At 36.5% G+C, this 19,850-nt stretch overlaps 1 protein-coding gene across 1 annotated transcript in view; it reads right to left on the bottom strand.

Moving 5' to 3' along the window:
- Nucleotides 1–297: 297 nt before the first annotated feature.
- The window catches only part of Megf9 (multiple EGF like domains 9), a 103,753-nt gene continuing 84,200 nt past the window's right edge, over nucleotides 298–19,850 (bottom strand). Inside the window, exons 4-6 of the mRNA XM_052176653.1 lie at nucleotides 19,426–19,569; nucleotides 6,630–6,899; nucleotides 298–4,997 (exon numbers count right to left, since the gene is read on the bottom strand). Of these exons, the coding sequence (XP_052032613.1) occupies nucleotides 4,546–4,997; nucleotides 6,630–6,899; nucleotides 19,426–19,569 (866 nt within the window). The 3' untranslated portion in view covers nucleotides 298–4,545. The remainder of the gene's footprint in view (nucleotides 4,998–6,629; nucleotides 6,900–19,425; nucleotides 19,570–19,850) is intronic.

Consider the following 19,850-nt stretch of genomic DNA (forward strand, 5'->3'; position numbering starts at 1 on the left):
CCTTTGGTTTAACATGCAAGTGACCTATACACCTAAGCCATATCCCCAGCCCAATAATAAATGTTCACATATATTTTAATCTCTGGTGTGAATTTTCTGTACGAGAATGCATTGTCCCATGTGGTATCTTCTTCCAAAGTAGTAGACACTCCTTTGATGAACTTAAACAAAACACTGGTCAGTACAGAAAGGATGTAAAGACCTCCATGGCATGAACTAACAAATAATCTTTAGCACTTACCTGTAGACTTCTAAAATCTTTCACTACATAAAAAAATGAAACGAATCTACAATTGGTACAAATTATATACATTTATTAATAATTTTAAATAACACTCTTGTATAAATTCTTTCATATATTCAAATCATACACAAATTTAGAAATGCATCATGAAGCCTAGTACAGCACACATATGAGACATGTTTTTAAATTTTGGGTTAGGATTTTAGTGACATAAGTACAAGTTTAACTTTTAGAACCGTACCCTAATTGATTGGGCTGACATTTAAGAGTAGACAATGCTTGTGCCTAGCGGTAAAAGTGGACTAGAAGTCATTGAGCTTTGGGCAAGCTTGAATCTGAAGCCCTGGGCTCACTCCAGGGCTGCTAAAGTTTCTGTGTATGCATAAGTAACGAGGAAGATCCTCAATGCCTTTGAAAAAAGTATCATTCAAACCATAAATGTTTTAATGATCCACAATCTTTAGCCATTTGATATTATTTGACTTCTTCAGATTAATCACCATGCTCTTCCTGCTTAGCCATTTGCTCAGAGTGAAAGCAAAAGACAAATTAACCTCCTGTCACTTCCTCCAGCCTTACAACACAGAGACCAAACCCCTTTCAACTCCTAAACCTTTGCTGTCAAAAGTACCAACAGACTAAAGGTATTCATTTGTTTGTTTGTTTGCTTGTTTGTTTGTTTGGGTATGAATGCAGTCACAGCTTCTGTTGCCCTAATGATTGCACTGGATTCCTTTAACTTAAGCCTAAATATTGAATATTTGGTCAGAGAGCTTTTCTTAATTAATGCAGAAACCTAACTCCTACCCACAAACCACTTCGAACTCTTAGAAGCCAGAGAGAATCATCAGAATTTTATGTTTATAAACATAAAAAAGCAGAGGACCAAGATGAATGATGAATAATAAAGCTCTACCTGACTCTCTTATTCTAAAACACAACATCTTGATGATCAGATAACCCAAATTAACTTGTAGATCAGTGAGTATTGCTTTGATGATTAATGATTCTGGAAGTATTGGGACTAGGGAAAAGTGATATAATTTTGGGATGTAGATAGTCTTGTTCAAAAAATGAAACAAAACCAACTAAAAACCAAATCAAAACCACAATAAACACCTATCTTCCCATCCCATGTCTGCCCTGTTGCCCTCCTTTAAAATCTAAGTATCCCTGGGAAAAATAATGTACTGGGGCCACACCATGTTCATATAAATAAGAGATTTTTATTATAATTTTGCTTTCTCTATAATTGGAGAGACGGTAAATGAGAGAGTCCTTGGAGGAAATGTAGGGGATGGTGGTGAGAAGGGAGGTCAAAGATGTGTCTGACACGGACTACAACATCCACCAATCAGAAACATTCAGGGCTTACTAAGGGGAGCTAAGGAAGGTGCATGCATCAGTTCCTGCTTAGCACTGACACTCATTTCTCATTAAGATTCATGTATGTAGCAGTATGTTTTAAAAGCAACATTTTCTCTATTCTTAGACAAAAAACTGCTCCAGCATTAGGCTTTGCAGAGGACTGGTGCCACTGGGTGGTGATGCCTCTAGAGGAATGAAACTCCGAGCTATGTTTATTCTGGTTTCCTACTCTAGTTTCAAGGGGAGATCACCTCATGGTTGATCTTTACAGCAAAATAATTTGTATAAGCAGAGTGATGGGGTCACTAAATGATGTTATTGAAAACACATTTTAAGGCTATACTTTTGCTTCATTGTTAAAACATCATTTAGGAGCAATTAAAAGGTACTTGATAAATTTATGGTTTAGTCTCTGTGTTATCTTTTAAGATCTGTACCATGGAATCTCTATTTAGCTGGAATCTTGACTATTTACTTTGGCTCTTAGACTCAAACAAACAATTATTTACTGGGTGAACATCTGTTTAACAAATGTTTGGTTTTTATCTCCTTACCATCATTTTTGGCAGGAGATGGGGTATCAGAGAGGCAGTCACTGTACTCAGTGCTTTGGAACTCTGTGATGTACAGTCAATACATACCTGTGCTGCAACTACTAGAGAAAGTCTCTCGGCTCCCCTCCCCAATTCGTGAATTCACTTATTTTAATGAACAGGCAGCTTTGCCTTCTCATCAATAATCCTTTCTTTAGGTAAAAATCCACCTGTGTTCTTTCCACAAAATCCTTAGTAGCTATGTGGCCCTGAATTGTGCCTGTGAGTTACATACATCCCCTTCTCTCTGACACATGGTGGGGGAGTATACTTGAGAGCATACAAGGGCTCTATTGGAAGCATCCACAAATGGGAATTCTCATTCCAGCCTTCTAGGTCCCATAGCTAGTAGATCTGTATGTTATCACATACCAAAATGACAATGAAGTAGGTGTAAGAACTGATTCCAGGAATAATAATCATTTGTATTGTATATTGCTGAACAATTTAGACTCTCTGTGCCTCAGTTACTTCATCTATGAAATGAGTACAAGACTACTTCCTATGGAGGCTACCATGAGGATCAAAGAACAAACATGCAATGGTGTTTTGTAAATGACAAAGGGCAATAAAATATTAATGTATTTTGTAATTCTAAGGATTAAATTAATAGACTCATATGTGAGGCAATCAGCTACTTGTAAATTATTTTAGTACAATGAGATGTAATGTCTACCTTTAAAAAAACAGCCAAATATGGAGAGCACAGCCAGGTTACCTATGGATCCTCTAGTATACAGTCATTTCTAAACCCTGAGAAAAAGGTGGGGTCTCCTACAGAGGCTGACCAAAGTCTGTATTTTTCTGAGGAAGTAAGCAAAGGAGTCTGAGTTTTCTAGGTCTACTCTGTCCCCCCCTCCCCCACTTCATAGTGTGAGTCACCTTTCTTGGCTCTCAATCTACAACCTGTGGATGTATAACAAATGAAAGCAGAAGTACTTAACGTCAGAGAGAAAATGGCATCAAGAAGCAAGGACTAAATACACACCCATAGTTATCCTCTGCCCAGATATGAAGATGGATGAACTCTAGCACTGAAGAAGCCAAACATTCCTCATGATGCATGGGTGACAGGTTATGCTCAAATGTCAGAGGCCTTTATTTTGGCAGATATGGGAGGCATATAAATATTTCATGGGCATAAAAACAAGGGACCCGAAGTGACGTGATGGCTTTTCTTTTTAATTTAAAATTACTATCCTTTGGAAGACTGTCTTTTACATTCAGGAAAGAAGTCTTTTCCTGAGGATGTTTACACTAAGCATTGTAAAACAGAGTGGCTAATTAGATGTGTCTGGAGAATGCTCCCTGTGTTCCAGTTTCACAATTGCAGACTTCAAAATCTATTGCTTGAATCTATGGTAAGTCAAAGAGCATATGACTCCAGGTTGAGAGAGGAATGATTAGAAACATTTGACCTCTTATAAATTTCAACAGTGTCCAAATAGGGACTAAAATGACTGATGTTCACCAGAGTCCCAGCTCTAGCAATTTTGTCACCTATTTTACAGTATTTTAACCAATTTCCCATATCTTCTTTTTACAACACCATTAACTTGCTATACAGATAAAGTCTAGATGATAAAATAGGACATGATTTTTTTACAAATAGATACAAGTACAATATTGACCAGATAATGCTACATTAATTATGTACATCCTTGTTTCTTTAGACACAGGAACCTCTCCAAGGTGAACTATCACTTTCTGCTCTCTGGATGCTGTGCCTGTCCTCACCATGGAGGCTTATCCTGTGCTTTAACTCTATTTTTGAAGGAGACTATTGAAAGGAAAGTCAAGCCCTTCTACAGAACTTCTTGGGATCTTTCTACCCTTAGTCTACATACAACCAAGATTTTTTTTTTTACTGTGGTATATCCTAGATAGCATCTCTTCCTCAGTTATATCTCTTAGTACAGTAAAATGAACATAATCCCTGCCTCTCTTTTATAAAATATGTTTCCAAAATGGAGATGAATTCTTCCATCAGTCTTTCCCCTCCACATCAATATTCTATCATACCTGGTGAGGCGAACACTTTCCAAATAGTCCTTTGAGAGGCCAGGTAGACTTAGGCTGCTCTGTGGGATTCAGCCTTTCCATACACACATGTGGTTTGCTACAAAAATATACTTTACTTCAAGTCCTCAATGATGATGAGTGCTTCAGATCTTCATGGGGAATTAAGAGCAACTGACGGCTAAGCGCACTACAGTTTGTACCTGAAAATTTGCACAATACCTTTCTCAGCAAACTCTACCCAGGCTCTGTGCAGCCAGAGGTCAGGTGCTGTTATAGTGAGCACTGTGTTTTGAAAATCCAGGAGGACAACTCAGCTTCTCAGGCTTTGTAGTTATGAATGGGTGTTGTCAGGGTCAGCTGCCCATTGGGAGCCACTTCATTGGCATCATCCTCTAACAATCCCGACACATCTGCATTGGGGATGCTGTCATGGTAGCTGCTGAAGCTGATATTGTCTTCTTTCAGCTCGATGGTCCAAAAGGGAGCATTGAGTTTCCGATTTTGGTACTCTCGGTACATGTACACAGCTCCTACAAATCCCATTAGCAGCACTACCACAATGATGATGACTGTCAAAATGATGATGTTAAATTGGGTCCATGATACATCAGCAAGAGCTGAGGTGCTGTTTTCAGAAGAGCTTACTGAAAAGATAGTCTGCAGGGTTGTGGGGGCAAAAGTACTATTTATAACAGGGGTGGGCACTGAAGTGGTCAAAGAGGCATTGGAAACCAAAATGGTAGAACCTTCAGTAGTTGGAACAATAACTTCTGAAAATAAAAACAGAGAATGAAATGTAAAAGACAAAATTATCTAGTTTTGAGAAACAATAAAAGAAATACACATGAGAGTGAAAGTTGATATGGAATGTTGACATGGTACTCTGCTTAGAGGAATGCAAGTTAAAAATAATTTTAAATAAACATAATGATAAGAAATGGAGTCTGGAAAGCTCATTTATTATATCTTACATCCAGGATAACACCTACACTGAAACTTAGGAAAAATTCTAACATGGAACTTTTCCACCTTTCTTATACATGTATAATCATGGACATTTCTGCAAAGGCTGTAAATATGTTACTACCAACTTCTAAATCACATGGTTTAAAATAACAATTATCTGACTAAAATATACCCAGCACCTGAAAGTAAGATTCTCCTTAAAGGAAGTATAAAATTCCATTCCAGAAAATAGAATTTAATGCTCAGACCTGATGTCAGCCAAAAGAGAAAGGAGGTTGCTTCCATGTGTAGAGAGTTCTTGCTTTGTATATTGTTGAATTATTTCATAATCAAGGAATTACATTTTAGACCTCTTATGACAGCATAGCTCAGCGGAAGGTTTGGACTAGGTTTTGGGCTAGGTTTGGACTATAAGTAAGTCAATCTCTTAGAATTATAGATTCTTAATCTGTTAAATAATAATGTCTACTTCACAGAGTTCTTGGGAAACTATACATTGGTGAACATTATGAGTACTCAATAAAATTATAATAAAAATAGGTATTACTATTCATCACTGCAGTCTACTATATCAATTAACCTAAAAAGAGGCAAAGCTTGTATTCCTTCATGGCTAAAAAACCTCATCCCAATCGTATCTTCTTGGCACTTTTGTTTGGATACATGGTAGAATGCTAAGTGATAGCATTTTTAGCTAGTGATTTTGTTAAATCTTATAACTATAGCAGACCAAAATATGGCAGAAAGATGTCATGATTAGAGGCCAATTGTACATCAGTTCAGTAATCAGTGTACATTGGAATATTAAGGATTAGTTTGTAAAGAGCAGGATTTAATCTCTGTGGAATAGTAATCCCTGAATATCCCTAGCTCCTCCTGAATTAATAACTTAACCTTTTCTAAATTATCACTGAACATTCCTACAAGAAACATTCCATCATAAACTTTGTATTTTAAAATTCAAAGTGATTATTAATAAGATTTCATCTTTCACACATGGAGCCATGTCAGCTCAAAAGTGTGAAGAGGCTAGAAAGAACTGCAGTTTCCCAGATGGAACTTCGAAATAGACTGGAGTATAGGTCCATCCCTGAAAAGGTCTTTGATGATCACTGAAATGATGTGTCAAGAAGCAAAGGAAAAGAGCTTTCAGGACCTTTCAATTCTAACAGACAGACAGAAGAAGAAAAATATGAGCACACTTGGTCTCATTGTCACAACAACTTGGTCTTGGTCTTCACATTTCTGAAATTGATGCTCGAGGATCAGGAGACAGTAAGAAGGGAAAGAAACCTCTTTAGGCAAATACCTATCAAAATTTATTTCCAGAAACTTCTCTGGTAGTACTGGAAGGTTTACAAAGCTAATGGCAACTGTCTTGAAACATTCAATGCTAGCCTCAGATACTCAATGTGTAATCTTAGCTGGAGTTTTACCTTGCTTGATGCAGTTTCTCTGAAGGTCTCGAACATAACCTTCTAGGCATTTCTCACACCAGAACCCAGTGGTGTTATGAAGGCAGTTGATGCATTCACCACTCTCGGGCTTGCAAATCTTTGGAGTTTTAATTGGGTCCACATGGCCATGACATTCGCACCGTGTGCAGATGCTGTCAGAATTGTAATAGCCATTTTCACATTTATTGCAGTTCTGGCCTGTGTAACCATCTTTACACTGGTCACATGTAGGCTCCAACTCTCCAGATTCTAATAGAACAACAGAAATAGAAATAAGAAGAACATTAAAATAATTTAGTAAAGTCTGAAGCTACATTAATAAGTAGAAAATGATTTGCTCTCCAAAAGTTTTTAAAATCCTCCCTGGTATCTTCTCTCAAGAGATATACAGAACCATTAGTCTATATAGTTTATGAACTGCGTATGCAGTTTATTGAAGGAATGATGGACCTATCCATAAAAGCTCACTGAAGTAAAGGGTAAAAAAAATATGCTTTCACCAGATGTTTCAATAACTGCAGTATATTGTCACTTACATAGAGTGTGAGTGTGTATACTGTACATGTGCTGATCCACATGGGCAACACTGTGTTTCTATGTCAGAGGTCATCTTGCTGGTGTCCTTTCCATCCATCATGTAGTTTCTTGGGATCAAACTCGAAGGTTGTCAGTTTTACTAACTTGTATCTTTACCCACTGATTCACCTCACAGATCCTTATGAAGTTTTTGTTTGTATGTTTGTTTGTAATTTTTTAAAATTTTCTTTCCTTTGAGGCCTAAAAGATTACATAATAGAATATGGTTTAAGGAAAAACCTTCTCCATCTCTCACTTCCCTAAATGTTGATACTCCTAGGCATATTTTCCTTTTGTGTGGTGCTGGGTATTAATCTGGGGCGTCTTCCATGGAGGGCAAGTACCCTCTGCCACTGAGTTACACATGAGACTGTTATTCTTAGAGTACTATGTTTGGTTTCTTTCCCCTTTCATTCTATGTATTTTTCATGGGTGAGTTCATTCACTTGTACAATTAGCAAAGGAAAACGTTGTGTCTCCAGTCCATCTCTGTCTTAAATTACAAACTGTATATGATATATAAATTGTCTGTATATCTGTGTCTACAGACATGTCAAATTTAACATGGATGACTGTCCTCAAAACAAGTTTCCTGTATTTTAGTGAATGCTACAAACATACATCCACTTGCTTTTTACCAACGTTAGGAAGGCATTCTCAGTCCTCCATCTTCTACCTGCTTTTGGGCAGTTATGAGTTCAATTCAGTGATATATTAAAATATTCTTAATCTACTGACATGTCTCAATTCCAGTGTTCTCCTGGTTAAGTAAGGCTATCATCATTTCTTACTTCTAATTCTCTCAATACTTCCTAAAGCTTCTTTACTGCAGTATATTCCTACAGTCTCTATGATCTTCAAAGTAAATCTGAATATACATACTGCTTCCCTTGAGAAGTTGCTACAATTCTAATGGCTTTGGAACTAAGTGAATATTTATTAGAATTTTCTACTGAAAATATTCTAAGCACTGGCTACTTTTTTTTATGTCTTCTTATATCTCATCACATTTCATCATCTACTTTGTTTCAAGCTTGTCAGATGGCTTGGGACACTCCCCAAAAATGCTTGCTTTTTTCTCTATAGCATTTCATATATATTGTTTGTACCTTACAGATGCAAACTGTGGCAATTCAGATAACAAGTCTCAGAAGCACAAAAGTTTGTATTCGATTGTCTGTTTAGGTTAGAGTTATTCTATCTTCACCCATAACAGTTAACAATTAAGATGTAATAATTGGATTAGTTGTTTATTTTACCAACCAAACTACAAGGTACTTGTGTTCCACCTTTACCTCTGGTATTTTTGCAGTATCTGACAAACAGTATCTGTTCAATAAATGTTTGCTACTTACATAATTTCATCTTGCATAGTGGGAAAATATTGGTTCATACTTATCTGCTCTTTTTCAAGTCTCTATATGATTTTAGTTTGGGCTTCTCAATTAGATTTGATAAACAATTTTTAATAGAAAATTATAATTTAATTTCTTAGAATCTACAAATTTACTAACAGAATAATAATGTTCTCTAAATGCAGTATTTCATTACAGAAAGAATAATTTACAGTTGGCATGAATGCTACAGAAAGGACTCCTCCTCAGACTTTGGATAAAAAGTGAATCATTTGTCTATGTTGTTAAGAGTTTCTTGTGAGAAACAGTTCATAATGTGTCATCTAAAGTACACAAGTCAAGTGTTTTAAGTATAAGCCACAGAGTGGTATGAGTGATAAACAAATTTATTTTAGCATTTATAGTCTTGGTTGGCCATGTGGCATCAAGTTAAGCTAATAAACCCAGAACCTTGATTTGATTGTCTATATTTCAAACACAAGGACATTAAACCAGAAATTCTTTAATTTATTTGCATAAAAACAATGACAATAGAATGAATTCAGAATGCTTGCACAGATGGTATATAAGAAAAATACTCAACAAAACATTTATATTTTTTTAAGAAGCTTATAACTCACTATGGTGCCATGTTTTCATTTTTGTAGGTATCAAACTAATTTCAAAAACATGTAGATAGAATAGATTGAAGGGTTGAAATCGAAGCTTGTGAGAGTATTTCATCTGTCTAATATTTATACTCTGTGGACCTCATGATATTCAAAATCTGCCTCCTGTTTTTTTCCTCCTCCCTTGTACTTCGTTTCTACCACACCTAAGAAAGTCTTTGCTCAGATCAGTAATTTTTATCATTCCTGTTATGCTTTTGTTCTTGTTTGTTTGTTTGTTTGTTTGTTTGTTTGTTTTTACAGAGTGTCACACTGTGTAGTCCAGGCTAGCCTTGAACTTTTGATCCTTCTGACTCTTCCTCACTACTGCTGGCTAGGATAATGATTTCCTGACTTGAAATGTACTTCCTCTCATTGGTTCTCATCACAAGACCATCTCTTTCTGAAACTATTACTGATACTCCCTTACTAGTGTAAAATGTTCCCCTCTCTGCTTGCTAATTTTACATCAACTTGTCACAAGCTAGAGTCATTTGGGAAAATGGAACTTCAACTAAGAAAATGTCCCCATAGATTGGCCTATGGGTAAGACTAAGGGCCATTTTCTTTATTGATGATTGGTTTTGGAGGGCCCAGATCACTATGGGTATTAGCACACTTTAAAGTCTTAGATACTATAAAAAAAAAAAAAAAAAAAAAAAAAAAAAAAGCAGGTTGATTAAGACACCAGAAGCAAGCCAGTAAGCAGCACTCTTCTACAGCTTCTGCTTCAGTTCTTGCATCCAGGTTCCTGACCTATTTGAGTTCTGGCTCAACTTTGCTCACAGATGGACTGTTACCTGAAAGTTTACAATGAAATATAGCCTTCCTCTCCAAGTTGCTTTTGGTAATGGTGTTTTATCATAGCAATAGAAATCCTAACTAAGAGACCTTCTTAGTGTACCCATTATATTATAGACTTATGCACTATACTAAATTTATTTGTAGGTTGCTTGAGCATTAGACCCAATGATCTGTAGTGACAGTTTAGCTAAACTGCTTTGTGTTCCTGATGGGTTGCATGCATTCACCAAGCATTATCTAGATTCACAAATGAAACACACACACACACACAGTTAATTTTAAATATGTCTTGACTAGGGCAAAGGCTGGGCAGTTTTAATCCTTCACTGGGCTAGCCTACATTTCCCTCAAGTGCTCCTAGCTCAACATGTTCTAAATCTATGTTTCATCTTTGCTGCCCTATTACCTTCTGGGCAGCCCCTCTCATAGGGCCACTTTCCCTTTCCACCTACATTTTGAATGCATTTTCTTCTGCTGCTCTAAATCTGATTCATCTCCCTCTGAGACATGGTGATCTTTCTCCTCTCTTACAGATCTGAGACCATGCAAATCCCCAAGTCCATCCTCAGTCTACCTGCTCAGTCATTGGCCATTCGCTCTTTATTGATTGGTCAAAAACCAATTGGGAACAAGGACCTTTAGTATTTGCACATGCAGATTTTGGGGGCTGGATTAATTCAAAGATTAGAACCAATCCTCAACATCCAGATGGATGCAACATGGTAGGTGAAAGCTCACTATTAAAAATAATTTAGATTCCTGAATGGAATACACATGCACCATAAGAGGTAAGTTTAGGAGGAGGGGAGAAGTGGTTTCTCAGCAAGAGGAGCAGAGTCATGTGGTTCCCACACAAGCCATGAAACTAGAACAAAGGAATATAGCCTCCTGCTGGGATTTACCCTGGACCATTTAAAAAGGATTCTAACCTCCTCAGAGAGCCTTAGCTAAAATGCTGGGAGCGCCTGCTAAACAAAGAGACAAGATGACTGCTCTGAGATAGAGAGTCAGATGATAGACACAGCCTACTTCCTACAAACAAATAATCAATGGATTGGGATAAATAAAGTTTGATTTAATTATTTTAAGGATAAAAGAAAATATAATGTTAATTGTTTAAATGTTCTTAAATATACATCAAATTAAGAAATCCAAGTCTTTGATCTCAAATGTAGAAAATAAAGGCAAGAAGGGAGAATTTAGGAAGATTAAATGAAAAAAAAATGCTTTAAAGAAATTTAAGAGTCTTTCCAGGGCAAATACTTGGGATTTTTGAACATGGTGTACATGGGATTTCTGGGATTTATTTTGCCTGGCATAACAAAAATGGAGCCTGGAAATAGGCTTCTACAGTAAGAATATACACATGAATAAATAATTGAGTCTTTTTATCTTTAAAATCTAGACTGAAAAGCAGGGGATAGGGAGCCTAACCTATCATAGACAATAAAAACTTAGGTCTTGATAATTATGTAAAAAGAAAGGGACATACTACCTTATGAACCCACAGAGACATTAATTTCCATAGAAGGGAGGATTAAGTTTACAGAGACTTATAAATAACTTAGGTCTTGGTCTCATATAGAATAGGACAGGGGACAGTGAAGACATACCATCTCAACAAATAATATTTGTTTAGCTTGCTTTAATTGCTTTGAATCATTTTAATTATTAAAACACATGTGGTTATGAGTTCAGTAATTACATTAAAATCTCTCTGGGAGAGAGGTCAAGCTACACCTTTGATGATTTCCAGTTACTGGACCAAGGATATACTATTTTGGGAGAAAGGCTCTTTATTTGTGTTGACAGGAAAGAAGAAAGAGTTTGGACCCCTTCTAGAGTAATATGAATCATATATGACAGGGGTAGACTCCCCTGAAGATATTGACAAAAAAAAAAAAAAGAAAAAGAAAAAAAAAGAAATAAAGAAAACTTTGAGAAAATCAAACAAGACAGGTAACTTGATTTGCTGATTCTTTATCACAAGAACAGCACAATATCTGGCTTAGACATAAAAATGTCTCTAGCCAAAACTTCAGCTTTATTAGATGATAAATCTTGTTGGTTATAGAATCCTTAAGATTCTTCATGCCCTCCTTCATATGACACGAATGAAAATTTATTACAATTGGTTATTAATCATATTAACTATTAAAGGGATAGTTGTCTTTCATCTGTTCAAAAACAAAAGAAAACAAAATAAAATTCATCCATATTTGTATGCCTTACACAATCTACATAAATACCTTAATGGTACTAAAACTGTGGTTATGAGATTCATATATTACAGAATGTATAGCTTTGACAAAATTCAACCTTACTTGCTGTTCTAAATCACTGCTTCCTGATGCTGTCCAGAGACTTGCTTCTAGAACAGTGTAAGGAATAGGTACTTGATTCCAGATGATCTCATTTCATCCAACCTCTCAGACAGATCCAGTGAAAAACCTCAGCCAAGCCCTAAGTCTTCTAAGTGTATACAGACTGGATAACAGACTCGAGAGCTAGCTTTCTTAATTCTAACCAATTTTTCTAATTTTTCTACTCCTCCCCACCCCTTTAAAGAATTTCTTGTTACCACTATTCAGCAGAAAGAAGCCACAGAGAGCAATCATCCCGATCCCTTGGGTTTGGCTGTCTGGGTATGGTTATTTTATAAATTATAGATAAGTTGTCTTTGTAAAAGATAATTTAGAAATGGTCATAATTTTGAACAGGGAGGAAATAGATGGGATGGATTACTAAATTTATTCTTAAAACATTATGTAGCCATAATCTTACATTGATACAAAACTAAAGTTATAATTTCTTACATTGGTACAGAATGTATTATGTATTGATATAGAATCAAGGTTTTAATTGATAAAAATCTTTGTACTGATACAAAATTTGAAATTAATATTGTTACTTTTAGATAGACATTGACCCTATGAAACTCATTTAAGAATACAAGGCTTTTCCCCAGTCCTTCTAATAGCTGCTATTACAAACTGTTTAGGATGATTAAGTAACCCAACTTAAAGGGCTAGATAGTAAACTCATGGATATGTTAGATTTTGATTTAATTATAACCATTTGTTTTCAATTTACTCAAATAGAAATGGCTGAGTGGTTAAGGTTTAACAGTTCAGATATACTTTACATAGATAGCCTCCAAAAACATCAAAAATCTATAGAATATGACATTTAATGTTATTACATTATTAAGGATCATTTAACAGTGAGACATGTCTGCTCCTGGCACCTTCCCAACTTCTTTCCAAAGAAGAGATTGAGCATCAAAACTTCCATATAGAGTTGTTCCAATAATGACAAGGTAGCCACTAGACAAAAAATGCCCTATTCACCTACAGACAAAATACTGTCTAAAGAGAATGAACAGATCTGTAATTAGTTCACTGCTAAGCTCTGCCAATACAGGGTAAGCGAGTCCTTCAAATCCCTGATCCATTTCAAGGTTTGTCAGCCGGCTCTGAGCCAAAATACTAAAGACAGATGCTCAGATGTTTTTAGGAATAAAAGACTGTCCAGGTAGTCAGCTGTCTCTACAATTTAAGTTTTGGAAGCTACGCTTTTGTGTTTTGTAAATATTCAGGTAATATTTAATCTGTTCTTGAATTTCTAATGGGGTTGAAGACTAGTTATAGTCTCATAATCAAACTCAAGTTGCTTAGCACTAAGAGAAAAGATATAAAGTTAAAAAAGATAGTTTTCAGATGGTGATACAGGCTAAAATCAAAACATAATTCAGATATAGAATTATAAGCTCTTCAGTTGGGATAGGTCATCTAGTACTTCATCTAATTGACAAATAGGATGGACTAGATGTTAATTGTATGTCATACTTTATAATTTGTATAATTGTAATGGTTATGCTCAATTTATGTCTAAGAAAGGTGCCTGTTTATTTTCTAATTTATACAGAAAAGGTGAAATGTTAGGGATTGATTCTAATGTTTTGAATTAAGCCGGCACCCGAAATCAAAAATCTTTGTGAACAAATGCTAAAGGTCCTTGTCCCCAATTAGTTTTTGATTGATCAATAGACAACAGTAAAATCACCTTGGAAATCAATCTGGTGGTTCCTCGGGAAATTGGAAATAGTCCTACCTGAAGATCCAGCTATACCACTCCTGGGCATAAACCCAATAGATGCGTCAACATATAATAAGGGCACATGCTCCACTATGTTTATAGCAGCCTCTTTTTTTTTTATTCGATATAATTTATTTACATTTCAAATGATTTCCCCTTTTCTAGCCCCCCCATTCCCCGCAAGTCCCGCAAACCCCCTTCTCTTCCCCTGTCCTCCCACCTACCCCTTCCCACTTCCCGGTTCTGGTTTTGCTGAATACTGTTTCACTGAGTCTTTCCAGAACCAGGGGCCACTCCTCCTTTCTTCTTGTATCTCATTTGATGTGTGGATTATGTTTTGGGTATTCCAGTTTTCTAGGTTAATATCCACTTATTAGTGAGTGCATACCATGATTCACCTTTTGAGTCTGAGTTACCTCACTTAGTATGATATTCTCTAGCTCCATCCATTTGCCTAAGAATTTCATGAATTCATTGTTTCTAATGGCTGAATAGTACTCCATTGTGTAGATATACCACATTTTTTGCATCCACTCTTCTGTTGAGGGATACCTGGGTTCTTTCCAGCATCTGGCAATTACAAATAGGGCTGTATAGCAGCCTCTTTTATAATAGCCAGAAGCTGGAAACAATCCAGATGTACTTCAACAGAAGAATGGATACAGAAAATGCGATACATTTATACAATGGAATACTACTCAGCTATTAAAAACAATGACTTCATGAAATTTGCAGGCAAATGGATGGAATTAGAAATATCATCCTGAGTGAGGTAACCCAGTCACAAAAAAACACACATGACATGTACTCACTGTTAAGTGGATAATTAGCCCAAAAGCTCAGAATACCCATGATACAACCTACAAACCATATGGAGCTTAAAAAGGAGGAAAACCAAAGTGTGGATGCTTCAATCCTACATAGAAGGGGAAACAAAATAATAATAGGCGGTAGAGGGAGGAAAATAGGAGGGAGAGAGGAGGGGGGAGGGAAAAACGGGGAAGCAGGATCAGGTATTTTTGGACGGAATAGAAGAGAAATACAGAGGGTCAGGAAATTGAATAGAAATATGTAGCAGTGTAGGATGGGGAACTGGGGGTAGCCACTAGAAAGTCCCAGATGCCAGGGAAGTGAGAGGCTCCCAGGACCAACGGGGATGACTTTAGCCAAAATACCAAACAAAGGAGAGCTACAACCTGTAGAGACCACCTCCAGTAGATAGACATGGATCCCAGTTGAGGGATGGGCCTACCCACCCATCTCCAAATTTTTAACCCAGAAATGTTCCCGTCCAAAGGAAAGACAGGGGCAAAAAATGAATCCATTTCACATGCAGACACCAAATCCAGACACTATTGCTGATGCCGAGAAGCACTTGCGGACAGAAGCCTGGTATGGTTCCTGCCAGCACATGACCAATACAGATTCAGATACTCACAGCCAACAATTGGACTGAGCCCAGGTATCCCAATGGAAGAGCAAGGGGAAGGACTGAATGAGCTGAAGGGGATCACAACCTCATAGGAAGAACAATATCAAATAAATGGATCACCCAGAACTCAAAGGGACTAAACCACCAACCAAAGAGTATATATGGAGGGAACCATGGCTCCAGATACATATGTAGCAGAGGATGGCCTTATCTGACGTCAATGGAAGGGGAGCCCCTTTTTCCTGTGAAAGCTTGATACCGTCCCATCAATGGGGATGCTTGGGATTAATGCAGGTATGGATGAGTGGGTCGGGGAGCACCCTCATAGAGGCAAAGGGGAGGGGGAGAAGGAGGAGAGGAGGGGTGGTTTGTGCAGGGGGAACTTGGAACATAGATATCCTTTGAAATGTAAACAAATACAATAATTAATAAAATAAGTAAATAAATAACCAGCAGTCAATAGTTCGACAGGTAGATGAATACAAGACCTTTAGATTTGTGCGAGCTAAGGACTAGGAGCGAGAAAAGAAGAAAAATCACCAGGATTTGGGGAGAGATGGATCAGACTTACAGCTACCAAAAAAAAAAAAAAAAAAAAAAAGCAAAGTGTAGAGGAAAAGGAATGTGGCCCCCAGAAGAGCTACCCAGAAGCGTCTTGGGCAGCAAAGACTAGAGGACAGCCCAGAAGGAGCTAGGGCAACAAAGATAAAATACAGAATTAGAGGGTGTTAAACCAGGAATACTGGAGGGAAATATGTGCTAGCCTCAGGGAGGATTAGAACTTCTCAGCCTTTGAGCTAGTGAAGATATATTTAAATTTAACTGGCATATGAGTGTGTCTTTCATTTGCATATCCAGATAGCTCTTGGGCGGGTGTGCACAAGCAATATGACAGGAACACAAAGCAATTTAGTTAACACACTGCCTACAGTGGTCTCTGTAGTATCAACCTGAAAAGGCTGAGTACTCTCTACTCCTATGGGCACATGCATGCCTAATTGGCCTGCCTATGTCCCAATTCAGTCTCTGGCTGTGATCTACCTACATGGATACATCTCTAGTGTCCCAGTCTTTATTTTTCAAGGCTCCATTTGAATGGTAAGCTGTTGCATAAAGGCTTTTAGTAAGTATTTTTCGCTCCCAGTAAGAAATATAAGTCTCTCTAAAGGTCTCCCAATCCAGTTTTACATACCTAATTACTCTCTGAGTAGTAATCTCCTGAGATAGTTATCTCCTTTTCAACTCACCCAATGTGTACTATTGGCATAAATAATACACTGAGAATAGAGATTAAATGATTAGAAATACAGACATTACCTCTATTATAATACAGTGTATAGTGTATAGGAAAGGCATATAAAAGCAAAGGTTTTCAAACACATTACTTTTCACAGGAATTTTCTTTCCATGGAGAATTTCTATATTCTAAATTTATCATATGAAAGAGAACCCAGTGAATCACTCAACTAAAGAATTATAAAGCAGCACTTTAAGCAAAGCCCTATGTTTAAAAGAAATATTACTCGAGATGAGCCAAGAACTTGAGCAGTTTGAGTAGTCAAACTGATTGACAAATCATATAACACTCTTAAATTGTCACTAACAGCATGCCAATACATAGAATTCTTATATTCTCTAGAATTCTTTTATTGCAGATGCAAATTTAGATCTTAATATTCAATTTTTAATTCCTGACTCAAAATAATAATTCTAATTTATGCTATTTAATATATACATACTTATACTGTGATAAATAACAATGTATGCTATGTGAAAGTATCATCTTCTCTAGGAAAAATAAGAGAAAAACATCTAGTCCCAGGGATAATGATACAACCTTCTTCATGTTCTGTAAGTTCATACCCATAAGTTTTTGTACTACTTTTGACAGTTTGTGTGTTTTCCTTTCTATAACACTAAATACTAATTTAGAACTCATATCTTTGTATTTAGACTTTTGTATTCGTTGTTGATCACAGCAAAAAGCATGTACTAAGTGCTTAATTATTATTTGTGGAGTAAATGAAAGGTTGTTTTTAATAACTTCCTATGAAAAGAGAAACATATCAGTTCCTATTACTAGGCATAACAACTGACTTCCCAGATGCTGCCAAATACTCTCAGCTCCTGGTAATCACATGTTCATACCTGATAGAATAGGCGTAAGTTAATGAGGTATTGCAAACACCTCTATTACTTTAGAGACTAGATGATAAAATATACATTGCATTTTCCCCATTTTTTGGATCATTCACTTGTAGCAGATTGCAGATACCATGTTGCAAGGATATAAAGTAGCTTAATGAAGAAGTCCATACAATGACTCACAGAATCTTTTTGCCCCTAGAGAGCCATATGAGTTAGCCATATTGAAAGCAGATTCCATAGTCCCAACTAAGCCTTCAAACTACTGACTACAGTCCTAAAATCTTGACTACAGTCTCAAGCTAATATAAACAATGAAAAAAACTAAACTGGATGCTTCTGAAATTAAGCAAGCAAACAAACAGAAATCATTTGTGTTAAAAAGTAGATGAATCAAGTGAAAAATTGGGTCATGGGAATATTTATAAATTATTTTAAAAATCTTATTTAAATATTTCATAATATTTAAATAGAGATCAAACCTAGGATCTTCTGTTTATTAGGCAATAACTTTCCTCATTTCTTATAAATCAAATATCTGATCAGTGATTTGTATTTATTACTCTATAAACACAACAATAAAAAGATAAAATTTTAAGATGAACAAAAAAAATACCAAAAAGTATTTTATTAAAAGAAATACTAAACTGGTCAATAACTATATATATAATTAGCCATCAGAGACAGATAAATTAAAACCATGATTCAATGAATGCCATTTCACATCTATTAGGATGGCTTTAGGTATAAAAAGGATAGCTAATAAGTGTTTTTGAGTCTGTCGACAATTTATAATCTTCATTTATACTTCCTAAAAATAATAATGTCAGGGGACAGGGAGACATCTTGACCCAGAGGACTGTAGGCTCCTCTGGTCTCCACCGGCACTTCACTCACATGTATACGATATTCCACAGACACACATGTATACTCACAATTAAAAACAAAAACATCTTAAACATATAGGGTGGAGGGAGGCTGAAGACACATGATATTTATCTCTGCTTTTAATACACAACATACTGTGTCCAAACAAACTCAAACACAATATACATATTCCACCCCCATAAAATGATAACATAAAATTGTGTTCTTATTTTGGAAAATCATTTGATATTTCCTCATAGAGTTAAACAGAACTGATATATGACATAGCAAATTCCACTCCTAATGATATGCCCCAGAGAAATGAAAACCCCTGTGCACACAAACACTGGGGAATGCAGTTCAGAGGCAGAGTGCTTCACTAGCACACACAAATAAGTTCCTGAGCTCAATCTGCAGCAGTGGGGAAAACATCCAACAACTACTGACTTGAGGGTGTATTGGCAACATTTATATATACAAAAACACGAACAGAAAAGTTCGAAGCTGCATTACTTATAGCACATAACTTTTAAATGTCCACCAATTCAGGAAAGAATAAATAAAATGTGGCTTCTATACAATTTACAACAAAAAGTATGCATTACTGATACCTGTTTCAAGATGCATGAACTTTGAAAATCTGCTACATGACAGAATCCATATACATGCTCAGTGTTGGCTAAGACATCTGAATTCTCATTCATATATGAATTAGAATTTGATTATAAATTCATAGAAAGTAAAGTGTTGTGATTTTTTTATAACTCACCTTCACGTATATCCTCTAGAACCTAATTCATCCATACAATTTACTTCAGAGAAGGAAGTAAAGACCTAGAGAAAGATCTTACCTATGGTGCAGTTGCCTGTAGAAGTCACTGCTGAACACGGGCAGCGGCGGCATTGTTTTGCAGCATCAGGACTCTGATAAAATCCTTCTTTACACTCTTCACAGTGTTCCCCTTCACTGTTTTCCTGGCAGTTTAAGCAAGCACCTAGAAGAATTATTGGTTCAAACTTAAGGAACTTTCAGAAATCCTGCCTGCATCAGGAAGACCACAGATTATACAGAAAAAGTAGCAGGAGCACAGATTAGTCTTTATTCTGTGTTATTTCTTGAAAGAAAGGAAGGAAAAGGAAGGGGAGAGGAGAAAAGCGGAGGGAAGGAGAGGGAAGGGGAGAGAAAGGGAGGGGAGAGGGGAAGGAAGGGGAGGAGAGGGGAGGGAAGGGGAGGGGAAGGGAGGGGAGAGGGGAAGGAAGGGGAGGAGAGGGGAGG

This window comes from Apodemus sylvaticus, chromosome 3, assembly GCF_947179515.1.
Source record: "Apodemus sylvaticus chromosome 3, mApoSyl1.1, whole genome shotgun sequence".
In the NCBI taxonomy this organism is placed as follows: domain Eukaryota; kingdom Metazoa; phylum Chordata; class Mammalia; order Rodentia; family Muridae; genus Apodemus; species Apodemus sylvaticus.